Source organism: Tamandua tetradactyla, chromosome 23 (assembly GCF_023851605.1).
Source record: "Tamandua tetradactyla isolate mTamTet1 chromosome 23, mTamTet1.pri, whole genome shotgun sequence".
Taxonomy (NCBI): Eukaryota; Metazoa; Chordata; class Mammalia; order Pilosa; family Myrmecophagidae; genus Tamandua; species Tamandua tetradactyla.
The window spans coordinates 17,786,244-17,802,597 of record NC_135349.1 but is presented as its reverse complement, the minus strand read 5'-3'; the positions used below and the strand labels follow the sequence as shown (position 1 = coordinate 17,802,597).

General features: G+C 36.0%; 1 protein-coding gene and 1 non-coding gene across 5 annotated transcripts in view; one reads left to right on the top strand and one right to left on the bottom strand.

Moving 5' to 3' along the window:
• TPST1 (tyrosylprotein sulfotransferase 1) overlaps positions 1–16,354 on the top strand; it is a 185,289-nt gene that overhangs the window by 103,827 nt on the left and 65,108 nt on the right. For all 4 annotated transcript variants that reach the window (XM_077141037.1, XM_077141036.1, XM_077141039.1 and 1 more), the window contains one exon: positions 1,559–1,757. In XM_077141037.1, coding sequence (XP_076997152.1) covers positions 1,559–1,757 — 199 coding nt within the window. The remainder of the gene's footprint in view (positions 1–1,558; positions 1,758–16,354) is intronic.
• On the bottom strand, positions 15,539–15,609 carry TRNAG-CCC (transfer RNA glycine (anticodon CCC)). Its single transcript has one exon. It is a non-coding gene; the product is annotated as a tRNA-Gly (tRNA).

Sequence of the window (16,354 nt, the reverse complement as noted above, 5' to 3'; positions counted from 1 at the left end):
AGTAAGAGATCGTGGAGAAAATGAGGACTTTGAAGTCAAGCAGACCAGGATTCAAATTCTGACTTCACCATTTACAGACTATGACCCAGGACAAATCATTTACCTTCTCTGGGCCTCAGCTTACATATTTTGAAAAATGGGGACTGATAAACTCTTCCTTTTAAGGTTGGTTTTAGGATTAAATTAGATACCATAAGCAAAGTGCCTGACATTGGATGAACAGAATATATCATTCTTTGCTTATACAGGTCTCTTTTTTCTGGAGGTGGTATTTATCCCTGCAGATACGACTCCTATTCTTTAAATTTCTTAGTGCACCATAGTTAATGTCATTCAGTTTAGCAGTTGGGTGTTCTCCAGTTGTTTCATCGTACCTTTTAATTAGATATGATCTTTTAATAAAGACATGTTTCTTGACTTCTTGCAAGCATGATTGTTTGAATTAATATTGTATGTTTTTCTTTTATCCATGAAAAGCTTTTAGTGATTCATTTATATAATCACATTTATTCTGCACCTTTTATATTAATGTGCTTTGTGCTGGTGATATTGAGATTAATAAGACAAAGACCCTTCTTGTAGTCTAGTGGGATGTTAGATGGGTGACCTTACAGAATCCCAGGGTCAGGAGTCATCATCAAGAAGAATTGTCTTGTCTATTGTCTATTGTTTTTGGAGTGAAGCCCCTTTGAGAGATACCTCATCAGGTAATGGTTATCTGTAGTGAGAGGTCATATAGTTGAAGAAAGAGTTTTTTTAATCTTTTATTAGAATATTCCATTTAAATGATTTCTTATGTATTAGGTTATAAAACTTTCCTGAGCACTTCTGTTTTATAGTCACTTTGCCAAAATATGTTAATACCCAATTTAGCTCCAGATGGCAGTTCATATTATATTTTATTCTCAGGTTGCTAGTTATTTAGTCAATTATAGTGGGTATAATCACAACAGGTAGAACACATTTAGCCAGAGAAACATATAATATTGAGAAATGTAAAACACCACTCTTTCTCCTTCCTTAGAAAATAGGGCCTTTTAGGGAATCACTGGCATTGCCTGGCTATTTTTCCTGTGACATTTTATTATGAAAAATTTTAAACATATAGAATTGAATGAGTTACCTACCATCTCAATCCTACAATTAACATTTAGCTATATTTCCATTATCACATATCTGTCAATCTGTCCATCCTTCTAGTTGTCCATCAATACATTTACTTTTATGCATTTCAAGTATATTGGCTGGCTGTTTTCTAAACATTCTTATCTTTGTATTATTATTAGTATTTTGGATATTGAAATTAAAGTGTCAACACTTTCTTCAGTTGATCCTTCTTCCTATTACTAGAAATTTTGAAGTTGCCAATAATCTCTGTCAAACTTACAATATTAAAAAGAATCTGATAAATAGTTTTAACTGTTTAGGGCTACTTTTTCAGTTGCTTTATAAACAAGACATTTGTCATTTTTAAAGTTGTCAAATGTAATTTTTAGTGGTGTTTTATTATTATTTTTTATATTCTAAATAAATATTTACTCAAACTATGTTTTTTCAGAGTGGAGAGATCTACAGACCAAGTCATCAAACCAGTCAATGTGGGAGCGCTTTCAAAGTGGGTTGGGAAAATACCTCCAGATGTTTTACAAGACATGGCAGTGATTGCACCCATGCTTGCCAAACTTGGATATGACCCATATGCCAATCCACCTAACTATGGAAAACCTGACCCCAAAATTCTTGAGAACACTAGAAGGGTAAGTGAAATTTAAAGTGAACTGAGGAAACAGGATCCTAAACCCTTCAGTTTGGTCCTTAAAAGTTTTTTCTTCTGTTGTTTCCTGCATTTTTATAATCAGAAAATTATTGTAAATTGGAAAAGTCTATTCATAAAATGCTTTATCACCAGAAACATTGTACTGTATTTTAAGGTTAATTCTGGATCTTCCCAAGAATTGTCGAAACAGTTGTTTAATGTACTGTTCTCAGTTTCTAGGAATTGTACTTACTGTTGTGGAAATTTATTCTCGTAGCTGATTACTACAAATTTGCATAATCACCAGAATTATTACTGATCTCATTTATTTCTAGTTTTGTTTTTCTTTGAATCCAATGGCTGCTTTTTTTGGTGAGGTGGGGCTGGGGGGTGTATGGGCTGGGACGGTCTCCCGCATGGCAGGCAAGAATTCTACTACTGAACTACTGTGTACCCTTACTTTACTTTTAAACTTTGTTCAGAGGATATATGATTTCTTGAAATTTGAAAGGTAGTCGGTGACATTAGAAGAATTAGTAAACAGGTGCACAAAAGTAGCCTTCTTTTGAGAGAAAGTTGCTATTAAAGTAAAATTTCAGTTTTTCTTTTAATAAGTTATGCTCACATCTTTACAGAATATTGTTTTGGAAAGAGCTAAAAACTCAAAGAGCTCATTTTAATATATACCTTACTAGTTGAATCTATTTCAAATTAGACTGACATATTCTATTTTGAAACTATAGTTCAACACACAAGATAACCAGGTTAACATAGGGTTACTGATAGGCTATTTGATTTCAAGGTTAAAATTCCTTAGCTTTCCATGATATTCCCTTGTTTATGTCAGTAGCTGTCCCCTCTCCACAACTTTATAATACATCATCTCTATATTATGTCTTTCTGTTAATTCCTTTAATTGACTAACAGATTTATATTTCCTGAGGTTAATTTCCATATTGATTCCTTTTACATAAGTATTACTTTCGTTTTCATTTTTCAATTTGCTAGTGGCTATATAAAGAGCTTTCTTCTTATAAGCCTTCATATATGAAGACATTTTTTATTTTGTAAATGATCTCAATAGTTTTCATACTTTTTATATATATAACAATTTTTATGTAACTATGCATGTTCATTGTATAAAACTTATTAAATTAAAAAAAAGAAAAAAATCACTTATAATGATATTGTCCAGACACATATTCTTAGTATTTTGTCTGCTTTTCTGTTGTTTATCAGCAATTATAAGATCTTATAGTTAAAAAAAAAGAGATCTTATAATATCTTATCATCTTACCTTATACACACAATTTTGTATTCAGCCCTTTCCTCTTAAGATTTACGAGCATTTTCCCATTTCTGCACGCTCTTTTGAACTAGTTTTTCATGGTTATGTAAGATATCATAATATGTGCCACCTTAAATCCTTTCTAAAACATGGTAGTGAATGAATGAATGAACAAATCAAATACATTTCTTTTTTAGGAATAAGTAGTAAAGTTTATTGAGAGGTTTATCAGCCAGAGAGAGTACACGTTAGAGAGGTTAACACAGGCGTGCCCAAGGAAGGGACAGACACTGAGTGAAGTGGACCAGCTTGTTTTATAGGAAAGTTTTACCAGTGGCAGGTTTCCATAATAACCTTTGAATACTAGGTGTCTTCTTTGTTCTAGGAGGAGATAACTAGTAGAATTCATGATTTGTTGTCACATACCTGAAATTTGTCTTTGGGCAAATGGTTAACAATTTTTATGGCCCTATGCTATGCTTCCTATTATTAACTGAGAGTTTGCTTTAGGCCCAGAATTTTACAAGCTTTTGTGGTTTGGGGAGGTTTCACTGGTTTGGGGAGATTTGGGGGTTTTAGGGAAATTTATGTCACAAGAAGTTTGCAGCTCTGTTTTAGTTCCTTTGGAACTAGATAAGAAACAGGGAATTTGGAGTTGTCTCGTAACTCTTTCAGAGCTGAATAGGAAACTAGGAACTTACAGTTGTCCTGTTTTATCCCTGCTTCAATCCCTCACCCTGAAAGAATTCAAATACCTTTAACCTTAAATTTTTGATATTTTCAGTTGAGAGAATACATGTAGGAATGTACATAATTGCTGACAATGTTGGAAGGGCTGGGGGATATTGAAAAATGCAAAATTATTATTATGTTATGATTTACCCCATTCCACCACTCTCATAATCTTTCTGCCACCTCTTCCACATAAGTCCCTGGAATGGGAAATTACAAGTTTACAGCTTGCAGTGTTGAGAAATGAGAAAACAATAGCATTTTGGGGAAGGCAAGCATGCTCTGGTTACTTAGAGCTGCTTTGCCGGCCCACACCCCCCCCCCCCATTTATTTTGTCATACAGTAATGTCCCTGTCACACTTAAGTGTGTAGGTATCCTATGTGTAGTTGAATCAGGAGTTCTGGTCCCCAAGATGCCACCTTTAGTAATTATCCAGATTGAGCTGTTCCAAACAGATGGACAGGTCCTGTTTAAATGTACTCTGACAATAGAGATAGCATATTGAACAGAGAGGGAATAGTTAATAGAGAGTATTAGAATTCAGTAGTTGCCACTTTGGGAGACATTGGTATTATTTAATTGTTCCAGTTACCTGAAGACAGTAAGCATATTCCACAGGAGACTAGTGTTACTTGAAGATGGAATGCATTTGCAAAATACTTTAATTAAAATAGAGGTTTAGTTTCTTTTTAACATAACTAGGGTTATGTTAATGGAATATAATTTATATACTTGCTAGCTTTCTTTTAAAAGATGAATTTTGAAGATGAATTTTTGATTTGTAGTTTACTGCAAATGCTTTTAAAGAAATATTACAGTGAAACAATGCAACCGACAAGGAAATTTAATTATAACACTGAACATTTTTTTATTCAACTTATATTAAATGAATTTAGCTATTTTTAGGACTTAATTTTATAAGTTGAAAGAATAAGTTTTTGCAACTGTTTGGAATAAAATAATTTTTAGGGTTTGACTTTAAGAAAGCAAAATGTTAAAAGTATTCAGGTTTGAAACAATATTTGTTTTTTTTTTAATTTAATTAAAGTTGAGGAAAAGACTTAGAAGTTTTGTTTTGAACAGCTAAGATTTGAATGCAAATTTTAACACATATGTAAGAAGTTATTTTGCCAAACTGTATAGACTTTTTGCTTTTTTACTACTACTTAAGAAAAACTTTGCACTGAAGATGGAATAATGATTTAAGAAAACTGTCACTTAAACAGTAAACTGAGTTTTAGTTTTGCATTAGTATATTAGACCCATTAAACTTTCCTTAACTTTGACCACAATTTCTCTCTTCACGAACTTTCTAAATTTTCCCAATCCATTTAGGTTTTATCTTACATTTTCCTTGTTCTGTAATAACCATTCATTTGATCTTAGGATGAAATTATACCCTCTTTTTTCCTTTTAATAATTAAAAAAAAAAAAAACACATTCTTTATGTCCTTCATACTTAAGTTACCAAAATAATTTTGGAAACTGTCTCCAAGCAAACACTTCACAACATACAGTTACCATCAAAATAAAACTTGTCAGAATATGCTTAAAGCATTTTGAAACAGTAACAATTTCACTATTTGCCACTTCTTTGTTGCCCTTTAATGCTTGCTTTTTGATGTTTTGGTGTGAGTTTACATTTCAGCAGGTGGCACTGAGAGTATAGCCTGGATTCTAAGCACTCCGCTGGAGTGAGGACAAACCCAAGGTAAAGAATCTTTTGTAAGGCAAGTTGAGCTTTAGAAAGTGACACTCTGTAACTTTGTTTGGCTAGGAAATTAAGGGTAGCAATGGTGTCCCTGGTGGGGGCTTCTCTAGTAGGACTGCATATTAATAAATCAGCTCCATAGTAAAGGAGCTAGTTAGACTCCAAATGCAGGAGGACTAGGTCCTGCGCTAGTGTATTTCCAAAACGGACGAGGACTGTTCAGCAGGGGAGAGATAGTGTGAAGGCTAGAGCCCAAGACTTCCTACTGCTACTATGGGACAGGTTTTACAGGAGAGAGGACCAGAATGAGGGGTTAAGTCAGAATATGTGGCTCCCATCAATTTTAAAAATTAACGGTCTTATCTGTCATGTCTAGAGACTCGTGGGGCTCTGCAATTTCAATATTCTTCAGCAAGATCCAGGGAGCCACTGGCCCTGGGCCCCTTCAGTCCTGATCAGGGACCGCCAACAGGGCTTTTGGAGAAGCTTCACACCCCCCTCCACACACACTTAGGCCCAGTGTCCTGCCTTCCTGCCTCATGCACAGGGCCCTGGAGGCTCTCTCTGTCTTTGGGGGCTCCTCTGATCTTTGGGGGTATTCCCACTTCCAGTGCCCCAACTCTCCACATGTATGACAGCTACCAGATGGCTTCTGCCCTGGGTGACCCTGAGGGGGCTGGTTAATGTTCATAGCCAAAGCTATGAGCCGTGCCTTATTCCAGTCTGTCATTACTTTCCTCTCCCGTGTAACTCTGTCACAGTTATTAAAGACAGAAAAGGCAGTACTCATAAGATCATTTATAGGTATTTGGAGTCCTAAGGACATCTTTTGCAATTTTCTCCTTATGTCAGGAACTGACTGGCCTATAAAGTAGGTTTTTAGAATGATTTGTCCTTCCTCAGAGCCTGGATCTATATTAGTATATTTTTTCACAGCCTCCACTAGTCTCCCCTGTCTGTGTTTGTCCCTGATGTTCCCTATACAGCTTGTCTGCATGCCCTTGGGCTTCTACCCAAATCCTCCATTTCTCCTGGAGTGCAGCAGGAGAAGAGAATAACTCAGATGTCTCCCCCATGAACTGATAGGGAAGGACCAGGTTTTTAAATTCCTCCAGAGACTTGGAGGGGTCCTCAGAAAATTTTCCCCATTGCTTCTTACAGTCTGCTAAGTTTGTCATAGAAAAAGGAATGTGGATCCTTATAGGTCTTATATCTCTATTGGTTACTTCCCAGAAAGTATACATTTCATTTCTTTCAGAGCTCCTTTTCCTCTTTTCCAGGGGGTGGTAAGGGGTTCCACTGCAAGTGTGTCCCACTGGACTTGAATAAGGAGGAGCTCAGTGGGCTTGGAAGTGTCTTCCTGTAAGTCTTTTTGAGATTTCAAACTTTAGAGGTTAGCTAATGAGTCATTTAAAATATCTGTCTCTTTCTCTTGTGAGACAGAAAGGATTCATCTCTTAATTCCCCCTTTAGATAACACATTTTATAAGCTCTCCTCAGGGATAGAGTCATAAAAAGCTAGACATAAGGAATTTCAGACCATTTCCCCTTCTGTTTTATAAAGAGTATCTAATTGGAGAATAGCATTAAAGGTAAGAGTGCCATTTCCCAGCTATTCTTCTCCACCTCCTAATGTTCTATTGAGGCCAAGCAATATTACAGTAAGAAATTAACTTTCTTTTTTTCCAGTTTGGTGGTGGGCAGATTATTCCAATTGTTCAAGGGATTATCAATCAGGATGCTAAACACAGTGCCCATTATTCTGAAAGGAGAGAGGGAGAGAGAGAGGGATACTCATTCACTGGCATCCAATATCTTGTCCTCCAGCTGAATAGTAGTACCCTTGAGATACCTTCTCACCCCAGGGCATCCCCGTGGGGAAGAAAAACCTTAGATGTTAGGAGACATACTATCTGAATTCACCCCTTGACTCCTAAGCTGGACCCAGAGGGGCTAGTGAGTCAGGCCATACTCAGAGGGCTGGTAAGATTCTTCACCCTGGCAGCAGTGAGCCAAACCTCTGCTCCTTTCCCAACTCTGGGGACAGAAGTAAGCTTCGTGCTTGACCTGATCTAAAACCACTACAAACAGAGAAAAGGGATGGAGGTCGTATTTAGTTAAGGCCTGCGTTCTCCTTTGGGTGATGGTTGATGTTACAAAGAGTGCAGAAATTTTACATAGGCCATATGCAAAGGAGGAATTGAGTAGGAATTCCTGAAGGGTTTCCTTTGGGGAAAGGGAAGGGAAAAAGAGGGGGCATGACTTACAAAATGCAGGTCTTGAGGGCCAGTGTCTTATGTGGAAGATGCTGCTCTCCTGGGATCACTCCTGCTGGGCTCGCCAGAATATGTAACCTGTGCCCTGCTGGCAGTGGTGCCAGCTAAGCCCTGATCCAGTTTCAATAGTCTAAAAACTAAAAGAATTTAGAGATGAGAGGGACAGTAGGAGTAAGAATAAAGTTTAAAGAGAGAGTGCACGTTAGAGAGGTTAATGTGGTGTACCAAAATACATTTCTTTAGTAGATGTTCTAAAATTCATTTTACCATTTTTCTTTTGTTGTTTACAATTTTCACTATGACACATTGTGCTGCTGTGAACATCTTTGCACATAATACATGATCATTATTGGCTATTAATGTTTTGCTTGAAGGCTGGATTAATGCAAGTAGAATTAAACCAGGTCAAAGTATCTGAGATTTTTGTAAGGTGCTTTGGTATATGTTGATAAATTATTTTTTTAAAAACGTTTGAACTACATGTATTATCTTCCTAGTGAAGCATATGAGTGAGCCCACCAGCACAATGAAGGCAACTTTCTCTTAGATTTTTGGTAATTTTAAGAAGATTTAATCAATTGCATTTTCTAGTTATTAGCAATATATAATTTTTCATGAAGTGTCTTAAGTTTTTAAAAAGTTTTGTATGTATTAAGGTTTTATGAACACATTTTACCTAAAGATGAAGCCTACCTCAGTCTAGCATGGCACTTTTTTAGTTCTTGATAGTCGCTCATTAATTGGTAATTCATGTTTGTCCTTTGCATAATACCATAATACTGAGACAGTTTTTATAAACCAAGATACATGTACAAATGATATTTCGAGGTGTCCCAAGCAGTAGACATTATAGTTTTCCTACGTGCAAAGTGGCTTAGCAAAATTATTCTTGACTTTAGTGAGGTGTAGTTTGGGAAGAATGCTGTGGTTTGAATCCATGTGACTAGAGAATTTGTTTCATACACAATTTGTGGCTTTTGAAAGGGTTTCAAAAAGCACACTGGAAAAAATAAACCTTCTTTTCTATCTCCATCTATCTCTAAAGTGGCAAATAATTTTGAGGGAAAAATTATAAAGTATGCCCTATAATTGTATTTTCAGCTCTTTGTAATAATGCATACAAGCTGCTGCTCTTGTTATGTGGAATTGGATTTTGCAGACCTTCTAAAAAACCAAATCCTATATATCTTCAAAACTTTCTTGCCTGTACAAGCTCAGATGCTAATATATCCAGCATTGGTGATTATAAATTTTCATAAAGTAATACTTAAAAAGTGATTCTTCAGTTGTCAGCTGTGACATGAAAATGTGTTACAGAGAAAGAGGTGGCTTGGAAATTCCTTTATTATTTATAGGGAAACCAAAAGTCCCAGGCCTTAAAAAGCGCTGGTTTTCATAAAATTCTCGGTAGTTTAGAAGTACTGATGCCTTGAGTCAGCACAATTTTGGAACATTTTGCCCAGTTTTGAATAGAAAATTATGTGCTTTGTGGATGCTGTGACTCAGATGCTAACTGGAAATGAAATGCTAACGTGTTCTATATTTTATCCCCCTGTAGTCTCTAATTGTCAAATTATAGCACGTTATCAGTAAATAGTGCCCTCTAGGTTACATCCTTAGCTGTCTCTCTCCTCCATATGTTCTTAACATTTTTAGACTTACAGATCTGTTTGAGAATCTGATGAAACCTATGTATGCTCACATCAGAAATATGGATACTTTACATACATTAAATAATTCTACCCACAATTTCAGTGAATTCATAGATGTTACTAAAGCCCATCAGATTAAGGACTTCAGTTTTATAGTCTCCTTAATCAAGTCCATCCACTCATATGACTGATTAAAAGCTATTTGTTAATGGGGGTGCAAAGGTAGTTCAGTGGTAGAATTTTCATTTGCCATGTGGTAGACCCAGGTTCAATTCCCAGTTCATGCACATCCCAAAAAACAAACAAGCAAAACAAACAAACAAATTCAACAAATGGTGCTGCAATAACGGGATACTCACATGGAAAAATAATGAAATGTGACCCCACCATACGGCATACAAAAAACAAAAACACTATTTGCCAATGCTCATAAATCTCTATCTCCCAGTGTGTCTCTTTGCTGAGTCACACTCATTGTTTCCAGCTGCCTTCTGTGTACTGGATGCACCTGAATGCTCTCAAGAACCTCATACTCTGAGTCCAAAATTGAACTTATTGTCCAAACTTATTCCTTGATAGGTGTGAGCTAGGTGAAACTGTACACTAAACTGAGAAGGAATCCAGAATCAGAGTTGAGATGAGACTGTGCTCATCTGCACTTGTAGTGTCTGGGGGCCAGTGAGCTAATATAAGGACAGAAAGTATCCAAGCCACAAAGCAGTTCAACAACCTGAAGGGTGAGCTAGAAAGCAGATCCAAGTATGAATGGGACATCCAGTTGAAAATCTGAGTAGACAGTATTGGAGCAGGTGTTCAAATGCAAAAGCAGGTACCAGGGTGCAGAACCTACAGTAGCCAATAAGAAAGAACTTGTTGATGTGAGTTTGGGGCGGGATTGGGTTAAATCTCTGAACCAAAAAGGAGAAACTGCAGCAATTGGAATTGATGTCTTGCTTTAAAGAAAGAGCCTGAAATGCACACTTGTGTTTTCTGCTTCCTATGTCCACCAAGATCTGCTCCTTCCTGTTTTTCCTGTCTCCATATATAGTATTCCTATTTATCCAGTACTTCAAGTTAGATTACCTGTACAACTTCACAGATCACATGGAATTACTTGATTCATGTAATTAACTGGCCCAACCAAGTCTCCTTGATTCTAAATTTGAAAATACCTTGATTAAATCCTATTTCCTTTCAGCAGTTTTTCCTCATTTCAAATGTGAATTATGGTAGTCACCTTTTTTTTCTGCCTAGTCATTCTTTGACAACATTTTCTATATTCTGCAAAGTTAATTTTTTTAAAGGTCAAATCTAACTATATCATTCCCTTGCATAAAATTCTTGAATAACTCCATAGTGACCACAAGATAAAGTACAGAGTTAGGCATTCCAAATACTTGGAAATTTTCTAGTTATCTTTTTGTTGTTGATTTCTTATTTAATTCGGTTATTGTCAGAGAACATATTCGGTTTGTTTCAGTCCTTTGAAGTATATTGAGAATTGCTTGATTGCCAGCATATGGTTTTATTTGTTTACTTGAAAAATATTGTATTCTGCTGTTGTTGCAGAGTTATATATATGTATATATAACCATCAATAAGCTCAAATTGTTTTACAGTGTTGCTCATTTCTTCTAATTCTTATTAATTTTGTGGTATCTAATTTTTATCATTTTGGGGAAATTGTATGATTTTATTTTATTTCTATCCATTTTAATTAATATATTTTGTATATATTATTAGGAGTATGCTTACCTGTTTAGATATTCTTGAGGAATTCACTTTTATCATTATGAAATATCTCTTTTCAGCTGTGATTATACTTTCAGGAAGTCTACTTTGTCTGATATTAATATAGCTAAACCAGTGTTTTTATGCATACTATATTCATGGTATATTTTTTCTGTCCTTTTACTTTTAGTCTGTGTCTTTTTATTTAAAGCATGTTGCTTGTAAATAGATATAGTTGGCCTTGTTTTTTAATCATCTGATCAACTTTGACTTTCAAATGGAGTATTTAATCCACATATGTTTGTGTAGTTGCTCATCTGTTGGGGTTTATGACTACCAGCTGCCCCTGTTCCTCTTTTCTCACTTTCTTTTGGCTTAACCTAATACTTTTTACCCTTCAATTTTATCTTCTCTATTGACTGTTGGCTCCTCTTTTTTATTATACCCCTTTGTTTTATTTTTTATTTTTTGGTGATTGCTCTAGGACAAAGGTTGATATTTTTTCTGTAAAAAAGCCAGATATTAAACAGTCTAGGCTTTGTAAGCTGCAGATGTTCTCTTCAGGTTTTTGTCTGGAATCATTTTTCTTCAGCCTAATGAACTTACTTTAGCATTTCCTGTGGTAATGCTATGCTATCTAATAATTTTCTCAGCTTTTGTTTATATGAAATTTAAAAATTTCTCTTTCATTGCTTGAGAATATTTTTGTTGTATACAGAATTCTATATATACAGTTTTTGTTTCTACTTTTAGCCCTTAAAAAGATACTTTCATTATCTCCCATTGTTTTTTGATGAGAAGTCAGCCAACATTATTATGAACATATCTTTCTTCCTTTGACTTCTGTAAGAATTTCTCTTAAGTTTTGGTTTTCAACAGTTTGACTGTAATATGCCTAAGTGTGGTCTTCTTTATTTCTACTTTGTAATTTCTATTTTCTCTGTTCTTCAGGAAGAATAATTTCTACTGCTCTGTCTTCAGATTCACTGATCCTTTTACCTGCTCTCTCCAATCTCTGCCTCTACTTTGACTGTTTTTTAATTAACCTGTTTTTCAATTCATTGATCCTTTTTCTACTGTGTCTAGTGTTAAGCCCATCCAATCTGAAATTAATTTGAAATTATTCATTTCAAATATTTTATTTTTCAATTTTAGAATTTCTATTTCTCTCCTGTTATCATCCATCCATTTGCTTATTCTCTTCATCTTTTCCTTAAATTCTTTAACAAATTCTAAAGTCCTTGTCTATAGGTCTCTCTCTATTGAACTTTTTTCCTTTAATTATTTGCTTAATTAGTTTAAATTATTTACTTATTTGATTCTTCACATGTCTTAGAACATGTAAACATGTTGTATAATAGAAGAGTAAGGAATGAATTAGGTAGAATTTTTTGTTTTATTTTATCCAGAGAAGACATATTCTTTCCTCTTTCAGGCACCTGGGGTAACTGGCTGATCATTCAGATGTCACAGTGAGTCAAGCTGAGCTAGGCTGAGCAGTGGCTTTAATAAATTTTAGTTTTCTTCTGGATTCAAGTGAAATTATGGTGATTTGATCCTTAGCCCAATTCCCAACTTCCAGTGTGCTGTAGATAAGGGGCTGATTTCTTTGCTCTCATTAAAATTTTAGCTAGGAAGCTTAAATTAATTTAAATTAATTGTTTCACCTCTAGATTCCAACTGCAGCAGGTTGCTGGAACATAAGCATCATACAATTTGGGAAATCTCTCTCTAGCTCTGCCCTCACTACCACTTACTCAGCAAAATTCTCTGGGGATAGAACTGTCAGGCTGATTTACTTTTATACTTGGCGCTCTTCCACATTCTAATCCATCGTATCAGTCCACACTGTCACTAAGAGTTTGGCTTGTTTCTTTTTGTCTCAGCAAAATTTTTTTTTTTTGAGACCTGCTTTTCTACCTGCTAAGGTAGGCCTGCTTTTCTACCTGCCTATACCCAGACTAGGCAGTTGATTTAAGGTAGAAAGAGGCTCTTTTCTCATCTATAAAAACTCATCCTTTTCTGGCATTTGATGCGCTCGCATCCACTGCTCTTTGATTACTCTAAAGAAAAGTATGATGTTTAGTTTATCTGGTTATTTTTGTGTTTTATTGGGAGCAGTGGTCATTTAAGAGCTTCTGTTTTCTAAACAGAATGGAACTCCTTAGAATGGCATGAAGGCTTTGCCTCCTACCCCCAGCCTTTTTTTGAATCTTACCTCTTTTATTCCTACACCACAATACTTACATTTCTTTAGCACATTTTTACACCTCTGTGCATTTGTACTTGCTGGTCCTTCTGCCTTGATTGTCTACTTCTCTTCTTCAGCTTATATCTTTGTTCTTCAAGAGACAGCTCAAATGATAGTCTTCTGGGCCATAGATCTTTTATTACACTTTGAGCCTACCTTTACTCTTTTAGTTATCCTATTGTATTGTGATTATTTTTATCATAGGCCACTTTTTAGACTAATGAGTTTTAAGGGTAAGGACCAGGTTGTATACTGAGTACCAAACTTAATACTTGACAATTGCTAGGTATTTTAGTTTGTAAGCTGCTGGAATGCGATATACCCAAACGGGAAGGGCTTTTAAAAACAGGAATTTAATAAGTTGCAAGTTTTAGTTCTAAGCCCCCCCCCCCAAAAAAAAATGTCCAAACTAAGGTATCCAGGCAAAGATACCTTAATTTAAGGAAAGCCGATGGGTCAGGAACACCTCTGTCAGCTGGGTAGTCATGTGACTTATATTTGCTGGTCCCTTGCTCCTGGTCCCTGTTGCTTTCAGCTTCTGTTCCTGTGGGGATTCCTCACTTTGCTTCTCCAGGGCTGTCTTTCATCTTTTGTCTTTCCAGGTTCTGGCTTGCATATCTCATGGCGACGTCTGCTGGGCTCCAAGCATCTCCAAACATGTGTGTCTGTATTCTCCAAGTGTCAGCATCTGTCAGCTCTGCTCTGAAATTTCTCTTGGCTCTGTCCATTCTGAGGTTTCTCCAAAATGTTTCCCCTTTTAAAGACTATAGTAAACTAATCAAGACCCACCTGGAATGGGTGGAGCCACATCTCCATCTAATCAAAAGGTTACACCCACAATTGGGTGGGCTACATCTCTGTGGAGAAAATCTAATCAGAAGTTTCCAACCTACAATGTTGAATCAGGATTAAAAGAAGCAGCTGCTTGGGTGTTGAAAATCAATGTAAGCTAGGGCCTATAGTCAACAAGTAACATTATAATATGTTACTGAATGTAACAAAGGCATTATGCCAAAACTAAATGTCAGCAGGTGGGGACTTTGGGAAAGGGGTATAGATTCTTTGTGGAAGAAAAGGAAATGTCTTCAGATAGAGTATGGTGGTGAAGGCATGTCTGTACACTGAGGCTGGATTGTATGATGTGTAAATGAAACTATTTTAAAATGATCAGAGGGCAGGCCACGGTGGCTCAGCAGGCAAGAATGTTTGCCTGCCATGCCAGAGGACCCGGGTTTGGTTCCCTGTGCCTGCCCATGTCAAAAAAAAAAAAAAAAGAAAAAAAATATCAGAGAGAAACAAGTGGTAAAGAAATGTACGTATTCCCTATTGGTAGGGAAATGAGCGATGCAGCCCCTTAGAGAGCAGTATGGTGGTTCCATAGGAGACTAGGGGTGGGATTGCCCCTGTTGCTCAGTGTATACCTGGAGGAACTGAGTGTGGGAACATGAATGGATCCAAAACCACACAAAGGAAAAAGTATAGACTATACAAGACTGTCAATAAATTTACCAGAATGCCTTCCTCTGTTAACCTGACATGCATACATATCCATTTTAACCATATTTAACTTCCAAATAAAGGCATAATGGCATTATGCTTCCAGTTTACATTATGCAATTATCCCTTATAAAACTGACAGTATGCTGACCACTCCCCAAAAGAGGAGACGCTGTGTTTCATATGTCACTTTATTCATTTCTGGGTGATATTTATTTTTTCTGCTAGCTGAATCACATTACCTCTTTGCTATCTGAAACTTAAATACTGAGATACTGGATTAGCTGTTATTAATATACCTTATGTTAAATAGTGTGGGAATGAAAAAAATGGGGGGTACTTAGTTAATATATTTATATCAAAGTAGGGTACAAAAACTATTGAGGTCCTCATTTCTGCGTCTGTTGTGTGGTTATGGATGGTATTTGTAATTTTTCCTTCTACTTACCATTCCATATTCTTTTTGTCTTCAACAATCACCTCAGATGGTTGTGGTTCTTTGCCTAGTGAGTGTCCCAAATCTTCTTCTTTTTTTTTTTTTGTATGCAGTATGGCAGGGTCACATTTCATTTCTTTTCATGTGAGTGTCCCATAATTGCAGCACAGTTTGTTGAATTTTTGTTTGGTTTCTTGTTTAAGAAGTGCATGGGCTGGGAATCGAACCCAGGTCTCCTGCGTGGGAGGCGAGAATTTTACCACTGAACTACCCCTGCGTCCCCCAAGCCTTGATTTTTGAAGGGTCTGTGCCTATAATGGTGATGCCCATATTGTTTTGCTATACTTTTCCATAGTAAACACATGTAGTAGAGACTCTCCTGGGTTCTTGGCATTTTCTTCCTTCCTTAGTTGTGTATTTTAAGCTCAGTTTCCCCTAAGAATCAGGATCAATCAACTCAGCTAATAGAGTTACATACCCTTTCTTTTCTGTTGATTTAAATGGCATGAGGAGCCAAAAGTGCCGAGTTAACAGTCTTGGCTTTCTGTTCAAGGGGAATAATGTTTTGTCTCCCCAGAAACATTTCCCCCCGATAACTAGTCATCTAAACCACAGATGCTGGAAGTTTTCTTTGGGGAGAATTTTTATACCAATCTTTTCTCTTTAATGGATATAGGGCTATTCAGATTTTTTTGTTGCTTCTTGTGTCAATTTTGATAAATTATACTTTTCAAGAAATTTATCCATTTCATTTAAGTTGTTGGATTTTTTATGTAAAATTGTTTGTATATTTTCTTATAATGCCTTTAATGTCTGTAGACTCAAAGGTGTTAACTTCTTTTTTTATTCTTGATTGTGACAGATAGAGTCTTAAAATAATCCCCATTAGCCTTCCTCCTTGTGTTCACAGGTTTTGTGATTTCTTTCCCTTGAGTGTGGGCAGGACTTGTGACTTGCTTCTAAATAATTGAATATGACAAACATGACAAAATATATATGGATTATTTGTATGTGGATATATG